Source organism: Syngnathus leptorhynchus, chromosome 17, assembly GCF_054491065.1.
Source record: "Syngnathus leptorhynchus isolate UIUO chromosome 17, UIUO_Slep, whole genome shotgun sequence".
Lineage (NCBI taxonomy): Eukaryota > Metazoa > Chordata > Actinopteri > Syngnathiformes > Syngnathidae > Syngnathus > Syngnathus leptorhynchus.
Genome location: NC_141211.1, coordinates 272005 through 284486, shown reverse-complemented (window position 1 = coordinate 284486; position 12482 = coordinate 272005). Strand labels below are relative to the sequence as shown.

The following is a 12482-nucleotide window of genomic DNA, read 5'->3' as shown; positions in this document are numbered from 1 at the left end:
GTTGTGGTTTAACACGTTTTATTGTACAGAACACGTGAAGGTCGGCTAGCGTTTACAGTCTGCGTCCACGGCGTCCTCCCTTTCTGCGCGTCGAGTCTGACGGGATGGGGGTCACGTCCTCTGAAAGCACAAATACATGCGGCGTGAGCAGGTCACGCGTGTGAGCAGGCCACGGGCGCAAGCGTGACTGACCGATGCGTCCAATCTTCATGCCAGATCGCGCGAGGGCTCGGAGTGCAGACTGCGCTCCTGGTCCAGGCGTCTTGGTGCTGAAAGAGCAAAGCATGCCTGTTCAAATCATGAGCAACTGAGCAGTTAAGGCCACGTGATTTGTTTAAGCACCACCGCAATGTTTTTCACCGGTCACAATAGTGCTACAGCCGTCAAATATAGGCGGCCACTGACCGGTTGCCGCCGGTGGCCCTGAGCTTGATGTGCAGAGCGGTGATGCCAAGCTCCTTGCAGCGCTGAGCCACGTCCTGTGCCGCCAGCATGGCAGCATAGGGGGACGACTCATCTCTGTCCGCCTTCACCTTCATGCCGCCCGTCACGCGACAGATGGTCTCCCTGAAGAAAGAGGGGTGGTCAGTAGCGCGTAAAGCGTGTGCGCGCAATGATGACAACTCACTTCCCGGACAGGTCCGTGACGTGCACGAAGGTGTCGTTGAAAGAGGCAAAAATGTGGCAGACACCAAAGACATTCTCCCCTTCTGCCACTTGAGGTCCCAAACTGATCACCTGCTCCTCCTTCTTCTCTTTGCCTTTGCGCGGTGCCATCTTGTCTAGGCACAAACATAAAAACGGTCAGTTTTTTTTTATTGTTTTCCCCCTAAGATGAGTGATTAACCCTTAGCTGTGAAATAAGGGCAATATAGGCCATTCGAAAATTGCGGTCCGGTGACGTCACGCATCCTGGCGTTCGTCTGGAGAGAATTGGTCGCAAGAATATCATCTGTACTCAGAAGCTCTCCCGATCGTTTGGTACTCCAAAGCAGTAGCTTTGTTTTTGTTCGGTGCATTGCATTGTGGGACGCATGACGTCAACGGTCAACTTGTAATGCTGTTAGACTGGGGAGCCAGCCCACTATAGTTATCATTCAGAAGGCTACAGATGCACACAATCAAAACAAGGCCTGCATTGACTTTTAAATGCCTAACCCAAACTTAATCATCTTATGTCACTTTAAAGACGAACAACCGTGCAGCTTGTAGTCGGTTTGAAAAAGCCGCGAGCGAACAATATCAACGCGACGGCCAAACGGGGAAGGCGTCCAAGCTTGTAAATGAGCACGCCCGCGGCAACAATTTTAGGCCGTCAAGAGACACAAAGTAAGATTAAGTCAACACGATGCCAAACAAAGTGCCGATGGACTCAAACAAATTAGATTGGGACGGATGCACGAAGAGACGAGCTCTCACCTCCGCCTTTCGCTTCTCGAATTCCAGCTAGAAAAGGTAGTCGGGAGTGTTTCCGGGGTTAAAGTTGACGTGGCAAAGTGACGGCTCGCTGTTGCCTCCTAGTGGCGGGGAGACTCAGCTGCACGTCAAATGAAAACGGAACTACAGTTGCAATTATTTTTCTATATATGAATGTGAAATGATTCATTTTAGTATCTTGCCAATATAAGCAAGTCCCAGTTTATCGGGTCTATTTTAATATGTGCATGCTCCTAATTCTGTGACGTTTTCTTGCAGTAATTTTGACTGAGACACATCTGCCAATGCATTCAAATGTGTCTTTGAAAGGTAAGCCTGACCTGCGTGAAGCTGGCCCCCGGGCAAAATTTAAGGAAAATAGTCTGTTTTGTTTGTGGGGGTCCAGCTTCCCACAGATAGTGGTCTCCCATCCAAGTACTAAGCAGGCCTGACCCTGCTTGGATTCTGAGATCGGGCGTTCTCAGGGTAGTATGGCCGTAAGCCCTGATGTGCCTCAAAATGTTGCATTTTATAGACACAATCGCCCCTGAAAACCCATGCCAAGCAGCGCCGGTACTTGTAAATATCCTTTCACAATTGACGTGGGGAAAAAAAGGCTTTCAGCCCCTGGTATTCCCTGACCGTCTCCCATCCATATCATAACCATGTCCGAAACAGGCTTTCTTCTCAGACTTTTGGTGTTTCATGGATACATGGCTATCATGAAAAGTTATTGACAGCTTTTTGTGTTGTAGCACGAATTTGCCGTTGCAACTGTATTTTACTGTATCAAGAGTCATGAAAAGGGGAAAAACACTATATGTAAGCGCAATGTGTTTTGTTGGGTTATTTTACAAATAAAAAGGGTGGGGGGGGGGGGCAGCTTCACGCAGGGCCTGTAGCACTTCATTGTATTTTTAACACGTTTCTGGTACTTGCGGAAAAATGAAAAAGAGGACGAACCCGCCATGTGTTAACTAGTGCGCCATTATGTCAACACCAGTTGCTGTAAGTTTCAAAATAAAACAGGGCTTTTGGTCCGGACCAAACAAGCGGACTAAAATAAAAGCGGCCTGAATAAACCCTGAGATAAGATATCCTTAATAAGATAACAATAAAAATAATATTAAGATATATACAGAGACAAGGGAGGAAAATAAGTGCTGAAATGGGCGTCTACCGCAAGGTAGAAAGATGTCATAGGCCGGCGACGAACCGGCAGACACATGCATGTAAGGTGGACGTTGTACCAACTGCGCCATTATTTCCACACGAATTACTGCAAGTCTACTAAATAAAACAGCGGTTGCTATATGGCGTCTCGTCGCAGTCATGTGACGCGCAAATTACGTCAATGTGCGGAACTTCCGCCGAGATTCAAATCCGTGGGCGTGGCTCGCAACACGGAAGTAGGCGGTGGATACGCTGTTCGAATATTAATATTAAGGTATATACATATAGACAAGGGAGAAAAGGAAAAGTGCTAAGACGGGCGTCGAACCTGCATCATCATGCTTCATTGACAAGGGAGAAAAGAAAATGTGCTGAAGTAGGTGTCGAGAGATCACGATGTGTCCCAGGCGGACGTACTTGGTAATGCGCTATTGTGTCAACACGTCTTAATGTCTACTGGTTTGAAATGCGCTGGCAGGGGTGGACCAGGGCCCGGTAAAAGTGCTTGGCCGAGGTTCTGGAAGCCTGGTTCGGCGTGATCTTGCCCAAAAAGCCGCTCCTCAGCTCCAGCTGGAAGTCCAAAAAAAGAACCAGGGCCCGGTAAAAGTGCTTGGCCGGGGTTCTGGAAGCCTGGTTCGGCGTGATCTTGCCCAAAAAGCCGCTCCTCAGCTCCAGCTGGAAGTCCAAAAAAAGAACCAGGGCCCGGTAAAAGTGCTTGGCCGAGGTTCTGGAAGCCCGGTTCGGCGTGATCTTGCCCAAAAAGCTGCTCCTCAGCTCCAGCTGGAAGTCCAAAAAAAGAACCAAGGGCCCGGTAAAAGTGCTTAGCCGGGGTTCTGGAAGCCCAGTTCTATCCTATTGTCGCTGGACTCATCTTGGAAGTACTCTTTTTTTTTTTTTTTTCATATTGTGGATGCCTTTTTTGCACTTGAAGAGCACGGCTTGGTAGTGGTGAGTAGGTGTTTGATACTTACTATGCCGGATTACTGGTAATTTTTCTCTTTTGGCTAAGAACGCCGACTGACTCTATCACAATCACACTTTCTTTCAATACCCCCCATGAACTCAAACTGGACTTGTTTTTCCTCAATACACCTGCAGAATTTTTATACCACCATTACGCAACTTTTTTGCTGGACTTATATTGGTTAAATTGTCTCAACTATTTGGCTGCCATTACAAATGATGTGTGCGTGTGTGTGTGTGTGTGTGTGTGTGTGTGTGTGTGTGTGTGTGTGTGTTGTGTGTGTGTGTGTGTGTTGTGTGTGTGTGTGTGTGTGTGTGTGTGTGTGTGTGTGTGTGTGTGTGTGTGTGTGTGTGTGTGTGTGTGTGTGTGTGTGTGGACGTGGAGCTGTGGGTGTGTATGTGCTCAAATTTGGATGTGTGTGGATGGGAAGACGACTGTTTGCATTTACCTCAAACAATTACCATGCAGGTACAGAATGTAGATATAGACCCGGAAAGCCATTTCTTTGACTATGTAAATAGAAACTGCTGTTATTACACTGCAAATCAATTCAAGGAGAAATTCAACTTAGAGCAAGATATATCAATATTACACTTCAACAGTAGGAGTTTATACGCAAACTTTGATAAGATTAAAAATTATTTACAGCATTACACCATGCAATTCAATATAATTGGCATTTCTGAGAGTTGGCTTAGCCACGTCAAAGGGACCGATTTTGAATTAGAAGGATATAATTTCAATTTTGTGAATAGGGCAAATAAAAAGGGTGGATGAGTTGCACTGTATATAGACAGTAGGTTAAAGTAGAGGATTGTAGAAAGCATGACAACTGTTATTGATGACTTATGTGAATGTATTGCTGTTGAAATTGATATGGGTAAAATGTCATTGTTAGCTGTGTTTATAGAACACCCAACTCTAGTATTGAAAATTTCAAAGAAGTATTTGAGGCCATGGTTTCAAACACCTAGCAGACGGTAGCCTTTTTATGTGGGGGCGATAATATAGACTTCTTAAATCCAAATAAAACACCTGCGATAAATTATTTAACCAGCTCAATGGCCTAGTAGTAGAGTGTCCTCCCTGAGACTGGAAGGTTGTTGGGTCAAACCCCGGCCGGTTAAAAATTAATCAGAGACGCAGGCCAGCAAACCAATCCTAGGCCGTTGCTTCGGGAATACTCCCGGACTTCGTGTTGGATCATGAGTGAACGATTCGTTCAAAATAATGAATATTTTTAGTGAGCGAGAGTTTTTTCGGTTCATATGACTTCAACCAGGTGTCGGTAATGCCCATTGAAGCTGGTGCCACCTCGCCGTAAAACAAAACAAAGACGAAAATGACGTAACTTTCCGTTCATGAACGAGTCGTGATTTGCATTTCCCGTTCACCAACGAACGAATCTGTGAGTGAACGAATCTGTGAGTGAACGAATCTGTGAGTGAACGAATCTGTGAGTGAACGAATCTGTGAGTGAACGAATCTGTGAGTGAACGATCTGTAAGTGAACGAAGCTGTGAGTGAACGAATCTGTGAGTGAACCTATCAGTGAGTGAGTGATTCGTATTTCCAGTTCATTGTGAGAACGGATCAGTGAGGGAACGAATCCTGACTTTCCCGTTCGCGAAAGAGTCAATGGGTGAGCTGTCTTCCCGTGCATCAACGGATCAGTCAGTGAACGTGTTGCGTCTCCGAGCGTGAACTATGTAAGCAAGAATGGAGATTTACGATTTACTTATAGTAGGTTTTAAATAACGTGGATGCATATATATGCCTAAATATTGTTATCCAATATATTGACTGCAGTTTCACATTAGATTGCTGGTTTGAAGTGTACTTTTATTCTTCTTCTTATTATTATTATTATTATTGCTATTATTATCATTATTATTTCATTAAACATTTATGTTATGACTTTTCTGGTGTTTTATTCCTTGTTTTTATATTCCCCAATCAAAGCATAAAAATCAGACATTTGGTTAACTGCTTTATATGACAATATGTATATGTGTTTTACGTTGTTATATGAGTTGGTAACAAATGTCGGCTTAACGGGCTTTTTTTCCCCAATCTTTTATTCAAACACAAACACATTCGGTATATTAACACCATCAACTACAAGCCAACAAATACAAAATTAAAACATCAATGTCGGCATAACGTGTGTCTGCTGGCAACGGCATAGCGGCAATGCTGTCTGTCACTCATTCGTGAATCTTCGCGAACGACCAATCAGCAGCGAGTAATAGATGGAGGAGGGACTTTAAGAGTCAGTGACGTAGTTTCCAGCTCACGATTGAGTCAGTGACGCAATTTACCGTTCACGACTAGGTGAGAGACTGTTGCCAACGTCAGTGTGTAAGTGTTGTATAATAGAAAAAAATGTGTTTATTACCCGAGCCAATTAATATTATATATAATAATTGGTGGTGGGGGGGTGAAGTTGTATTGTTTGATGTGTATGGGTTGTTTACACAAGATGTGGGGGCACGATTCGTTGAACGAGTGGTTTCAACGAATCTTTTGAGTGAACTGATTCTATAAAGATTCACCTAAAAGTACTGGAATTCACATCACATCAAGTGCCCTCGAAGCCTAACTTACCCCCGGTTTCTATCTCAAGTTAAAATCAACAAGACAGTGCTACAAACTATATACAAATAACAAGGAACAAAAAATAAATTCACACAAAAATAATTTGCACACCATGCAAAACTTGAAGCTTCGCCAGAGCCGCAACAGCTCCGCTCAGCGGCGAAAGACACAACTGCTTCGACTTCGGCAGTTTCACCAAGGAAGCCTCATTGTCCATCACTACTCAAAAGCGTTCAGTGTGTAACAGCACTGTAGACCTAAACTCCGTGTGAGTACTACTGCGCAAAATGTTTGTCTTAAACAGAAAGAACACAATCCTCCACTACCAGAAATTATGCAGTCGAGATTCCCACATTTGGGGAAATCGCAGGGGTCAGTATGTGGCATTAGCATTAGTTGATATATGTAACCGTAACTTGAATTGGTAGTCTCTTCATTTAAGTCGTTGCCTCAAGCTCATTTCTGGCTATCGCTTCTCGGCCTTTTAGCTAAGATCAAGTGTAGTATCTGTTCTTATCAGTTTAATATCTGACATTTCTCCTATCTGGGGTCCACATATTAAATAGATTTTTGAAATAGGGAGGTGTAAGGGGCTTACCCCGTCCACGCCACGTATCGACCTGGAATTGCAATATTTCCAGGAACGGTGCACCCTCTCTACTGGTCAAATCAATAGTGTGCATGATAGAAAACCATTTCAATCCTTTTGCCCCATTCTTACAGGATTAAGCAGTCAATTATATTTGATGGGGTCTCATCTAAATGTAAGACGTTTCGACTTGAGAGGCAGCAAGAATTTACGTAACCGTTCTAAAATATAATTAAAATGTGTTTCTTTGCTTGAGATTTTCCGATCATTTTTCCTGGAAGTTTTATTACAATTCTTATCCTCAAATTTTTAAGAAAATGTCATTTTCGAAACTTGTTCAGAAAAAAAAGATATATATTATTCAGTGGTCATGTTGGAGATTTTCAATAAATACAAATTCATAGTTTTAGGGTTCTCAGGTTAAAAGAGACAATGCATGATGGGCATGTTTTGACAGATATATTATTTAACTTCATTTACTATGGTTTATTATGGTTGCTGCCATCACCACTAGATGGCGACTCTAAGAAAAAGGAGGTGAACAAAGGTGTGGGGGTAATGTTCTAAAATATAATTAAAATGTTTTTCTTTCCTTGAGATTTTCCTATCATTGTTCCAAGAATTTTTATTCCAATTCTTATTCTCAAATTTTAAAGAAAATGTCATTTTCAAAAATTGTTCAGAAAAGAATAATATTATTCAGTGGTAATGTTGGAGGTTTTAATAAATACAAATTCATACAGTTTTAGGGTTCTCAGGTTAAAAGAGGCCATGCATGATGGGCATGTTTTTGCAGATATATTATTTTACTTCATTTTTTACGGTTTATTATGGTTGCTGCCATCACCACTAGATGGCGACTCTAGGAATAAAGAGGTGAACAAAGGTGTGGGGCTAAGTCAATTTTGGGTAGAAACAAAAGCAAAGCATGATGGTAGTGTTTTTGAATCTATTTTTTACTAAATGTATAATGCTTTAGTTTTGTAATGACTAAAGGTACGATTTAAACAGTTCTAGGAATCCTGTTTCATCCACTGAGTGTGTATGTGTGCCACACATTTGTAGCAATTAAACCCGTGACTGAAGATGGTGTGGTATATTTTTGCCTGCATGTCTCTCTGTATGTTGCATTCACAGGGCCGGGGTCATGCCTCAGGTCAAGCACAGGCCTATTTGTGTGGACAGGGTGGTTTAGTTTCAGTAATGTAGATGCACGACAAAATATAGAATGGCCAGTTGTTCAGGACCAGGAGAACATCCAAGTCGAGGGACTTGTAAGGGCAGAAATCCAACACATGTAGGGGGTCTAAAAGCGTAGCTACTAGGGAGAGCGGTGAGATCATGGGTCTCGCCAGGTATAAGAAAGGCGTTGCCTGGCAGACGGGGGGCTTTTTGAACATCGTGTCTGTGGGGCGTGAGAAAAACATCTTCTGACATCGCCTGAATAAAATCTTTTTCCAATCAGCCGTGTGTCCCCGAAGCATTTCCTTCTTTAAAGCCAGCATTTTTCAACAAGTGTTTTGAGAAGACCAGCGAACGCACGAAGACAATTCACCACAATTGGGTGTGTGGTAAAAACATCGACCCGGCAACTTGTACAACTCATACTTACCTGTCAGGGAAGACACCATGATCAAAAAGGTGGTTCACCCAGAGCGAGGCTCATCCATTGCACTTCGGTTGTGCTGACCCCTAAATTTAGTGGGAGTTCTCTTGTTTATGTTGTTGACCACGGTCCATCTCTCTCAACCTTAAATTCAAGGTATTGCGGCTTTAGGGTGTCAAATGTAGCCATATTTAAAAAGGAGATTACATTTGGTGAGTAGGAAGTGAATACTCTGCACTTTTCCAGCTCATTATCTGGGCTCCCAGGCTTTCCTCTCTTTTCTGATGTTGACGGCGATTCAGAGGAAGGACCGTTCAGATGCGAGTCATTTAGCTTTTTGCGCACAAGGAATCTGGGTGTCTGCACTCAACTCATCTGTGGCTATTTCTTGTGACATGTCACTTTCCATTTGTCTGCTTCCCACATGCCCCTTCCTTTTCCTCACTTGTTTCCTCTCCACTACGTGTAGGCATTTCTTTTACTCTATCAATTTCCTCTGCATTCTCTGTTGATGGGGGTGACACATGCCCCTCCCCTTCCCTCTCCTCATCTGTTCCCCCGTTACTTGTTCTCTCGTCACCTGTTCTCTCATCACCTGTTCCCTCATCACATGTTCCCTCCTCACCTGTTCCCTCCTCACCCGTTTCCTCTCCACCAATCACAGACAGGCCTGGGCGGGAAATTTGAATTTCCAAAATGTTTGTTAGCTTTATTTTCTTTCACCTGTGTCAACTCTCTCCCAGCCTTCAGTTGGCAAAAGACGTTGGGCACTTTCTGTAGAGATGATCAGGTTCTTGACAGAGATTGCCCTTTGTGCCAATGGTACTCTTCAAAAGTGTGACTAATTACTCTACATTTCCGGCATATTATTTACTCACACGCTTCTGTAAAGTGCCCATGCCGTCCACACTTGCGGCAGAGCTTGGGTTGGCCCTGATAATATATGTAGCCTTGGTTTTCTCCCAAAACTATCATTGATGGGAGATTTTTGAGCCCCTGGAACCCCTGAAGGTCCTCCCATTGTTGAATGGGGGCCCGCCAGGAACAATTCCAGATGCCATCTTCATCTCTCACCGTTAGCGATGGGTCCATGAGGCCTCGTTTATCGTTTCGACACATTATTAAACTGTATTGACACTGTGTTGATACTGTGTCGCTCACTGCTGACACCCGGTAGACCTTAAAAATGCTACAGGCAACCTAGTTGGCAGACTCGACTGACACTGATTTGATGACCTAGTATATACATTAATTAATTTAAGTAATTATATTTTATATTGTATTCTTTAACATATTCATTTAAATTGAAAATATATTTTATTTTTTTGTTACATTCAATCAATAATGTGAACATGTATCATAACATGAAAATCTAAGTGAACATGTTGTGAAAGAGGATGCTTGTGCACTGGGATTTGTTTTTTACAAATTTTTATTTAAAACAATACTTTTTTCAAATGTTTTGAATTTGAGCGTGTTGCGCTTTTTGGACACAATTTCCCGCCTTTGAAATCACCCACTCACACGGCACAGATGAGGCTGGAGTGCAGTGTCTTTTTATTGTCCCAGTATCTGACTTGGGGCTGCTCCAGAATTCTTGATATCTTCGAGGATGAACCGCAAAAGATCAGATATTGTTTTAGCAGATCCATCCCGTTGACAATGCGCTTTCTTTAACAGAGCTTTGGCACGCTTCCTTGACAGACTATACTGCTGCTCGTTCGGTCACGTGACTTGTTTAAAGCGATACGCGCACCAACACAGAGCTTCGCTCTATGAGCTCGACACATGCGCCGACGCATCGATGTTGCAGGACCCATCACTACTCACCTTCATAGCCTGGCCTTTAACCGTGCAATATCTTCCCAGAAAATAACAAATGTCCTCTGTGTTAGAGATGTTCCGACTCTAACTTATTGTGCAAGAACCACACGAGACAGTATGCCCTTTTGAACACTTGCACGTGGAGGATTTGTTCATCATTGTAGATACAACAATGTCCGAACAAATTCTGCAAGTGGAGAATTTGTTCGTTGCTGTTGACACAGCACTGTCCGAACAAAGTCTGCCGTTGCATTCATGCAAGACAGTATTTATTGAGAGAAGAAGGGTGGGGGTGACAATTTACATGTGTGGTGGCCAAGGTGGGGGTGAAACACCTGGCCTCTGATCACATCATAGCGGGGGATGTTTTACGATGTTGAGTAAACAGAACAACTTTGATTGCGTCTTCTATAATTGGTCAATCAGTGCAAAGGATCTTAGCACTTTGTTCTACTACTTTGTTAAGACAGGACAAGCTTAGGTTAATTATTACTGATTACATTCCAACATAATATGATCAACCTAATCTATTCAACCCTAACATATCCCTCCTGTTTATCATATGATGTTGTCAAGAAAAACAATTTAAAAAACAAAAAAAACAAAACAACAAAAACACAGAAACAGCGTATCATTGCACCCATCACTTGCGAAGCATTTTCGATGGCCAAATCATTAAGTGTCTGTAAGACATGTACGGCTAAACAGCATCATTGCAATCTACGTATATCAATTTTAGTGTGTGAGTGAAAAACCTGCGGCAAGATGTTATAATGCAGGAAAAGTCTCACACGGTCCCTCTGCCTTAGGCGACCAGAATGTTACCAATAACAACAGTCAAGACAAAAATTGCTCGTGATTGTTCAGCCGTCGGGTGCTTGGCACGCCCACTGTTGGAGGGTGAGCACAATTCTCACCCCCTCTGCAGCACTGCTTCGTCGGGGGAGAACCTGGAAGTGTCTGCCGTGTGGTTGTCGTCTTCAGTCTTCAGTGGCCAGGGTAGACTACCTGGCCACCAAGGGGGAAGAGGATTATTCTGCCTCTATTTGAATTGGGGGCGGGGACGCTGTCGATGGTGGATCTGCTTCCTTGCTGGAACAGTCGTGTTGCAGTCATCAAGTCCAGAACCATCCCCAGACAGGATCATGAGAGTCAAAGGTCACAACAGTCCTGCGTCGACGTGCAGAAGAGTTGCGTGCTGTCGTCAGCTGATGATGTTGTATCCTGTAGGTGTGGTCTGTCACCCACACTGGTGCACACACTTGTCCAGTTGGCGGGCAGCATCGGACAACCACTTGAAATGGCTCTCTCATCCTGACACTTAGCAGTGACATCCAAAGCTCCCATCCAGTGTCCTCCTGGAGAGCAGTCGTCGTTGATGCATTTGTGGGTCTTGTTTCCTTGGATGTAACATGTATGGTTCACTTCAGCTGGTCTCTCTGTGTAGGCCACTTGCGGCAACGTTCGTCCTTTAACAGTTGCGTTGACATTAATCCAAAAGAGTTTGATCACAGGTTCTTTTCTGTGAGTCCAATAAAATCCATGTGCATGATTTGGAATGGGTGAGATGGTTTTGGAAATGAGCCTCTCTTAGGTCTCATGTTTCCTTGTGGATTATGTTTTACACAAACAGGACATGCTTTACAAAAAAAAATTAAGTAAGCATCAAATGGTGAATTGACCATTTTTTTTTTTTTTTTAAGTAAGCATCTGAACCAAAGGTAGTGAATTGACCTTTTTTTGTTTTTTTTTATTTATACTACCATTCACACTCTCAATCACACAACTTTCATGCAAACAGCTCGGAAAAACAGACCAAAAAAAGAATCTATGCCCTTCTTCAATTAAGAAAAAGCTCTGTTTTTTCTTTTTCTTAGCCTGTTCCTTCCCCTGGGGCGAGAACCCCAGCTGTTTCTTAGCTCGGACAAACCAAAGCCGTATCTCATAGCTCGGATAAACCAAACCGTAAACTTCATAACTCGGACAAACCAAAGCCGTATCTCATAGCTCGGACAAACCAAAGCCGTATCTCATAGCTCGGACAAACCAGAGCCGTATCTCATAGCTCGGACAAACCAAAGCCGTATCTCATAGCTCGGACAAACCAGAGCCGTATCTCATAGCTCGGACAAACCAAAGCCGTATCTTTTTTTTTTCTTTTTTTTTTTTTTTTTTTTTTCTTTCAACCCCTTTCACAACAACACAATCACACAATTTTTAGGGCTTTAACTTACTTGTCCCCTGGCTCGTTACACTGCCGGATTCCGTCAATCCACTGTTGTTCGACGAAGGCAGACCTTAGATGCTGGCCC

At 43.3% G+C, this 12482-nt stretch overlaps 1 protein-coding gene, 1 long non-coding RNA gene and 1 other non-coding gene across 4 annotated transcripts; 2 read left to right on the top strand and 1 right to left on the bottom strand.

The window, feature by feature from the left end:
• Position 1: 1 nt before the first annotated feature.
• rps14 (ribosomal protein S14) lies at positions 2-1535 on the bottom strand. Of its 2 annotated transcripts, none has more exons than XM_085935770.1 (5): positions 1420-1535; positions 629-782; positions 406-567; positions 193-269; positions 2-120 (listed from the first exon to the last, which is right to left on the bottom strand). In XM_085935770.1, exons 2-5 carry the CDS (start codon positions 775-777, stop codon positions 53-55), a joined length of 456 nt encoding a protein of 151 aa, XP_085791896.1. In that variant the 5' UTR covers positions 778-782; positions 1420-1535; the 3' UTR covers positions 2-52. The 2 variants fall into 2 exon arrangements, with proteins under 2 accessions (XP_085791896.1, XP_085791897.1); XM_085935771.1 differs by having other exon boundaries at positions 629-777; positions 1420-1525.
• A 1280-nt stretch (positions 1536-2815) lies between these two features.
• On the top strand, positions 2816-11937 carry LOC147042770 (uncharacterized). Its single transcript, XR_015068765.1, has 2 exons — positions 2816-2965; positions 3068-11937. It is a non-coding gene; the product is annotated as an uncharacterized LOC147042770 (long non-coding RNA).
• LOC147042771 (U2 spliceosomal RNA) lies at positions 6620-6808 on the top strand. Its single transcript, XR_015068812.1, has one exon. It is a non-coding gene; the product is annotated as a U2 spliceosomal RNA (small nuclear RNA).
• Positions 11938-12482: the final 545 nt, after the last annotated feature.

What these genes read in the sequence shown, in the direction of transcription:
- rps14 (XM_085935770.1), bottom strand. Translation starts at nt 777, where the DNA reads ATGGCACCGCGCAAAGGCAAAGAGAAGAAGGAGGAGCAGGTGATCAGT. An exon ending in GTCACGGACCTGTCCGGGAA is followed by an intron (nt 568 to 628) that starts GTGAGTTGTCAT and finishes CTCTTTCTTCAG; the next exon opens with GGAGACCATCTGTCGCGTGA. An exon ending in AGGGCCACCGGCGGCAACCG is followed by an intron (nt 270 to 405) that starts GTCAGTGGCCGC and finishes TTGCTCTTTCAG; the next exon opens with CACCAAGACGCCTGGACCAG.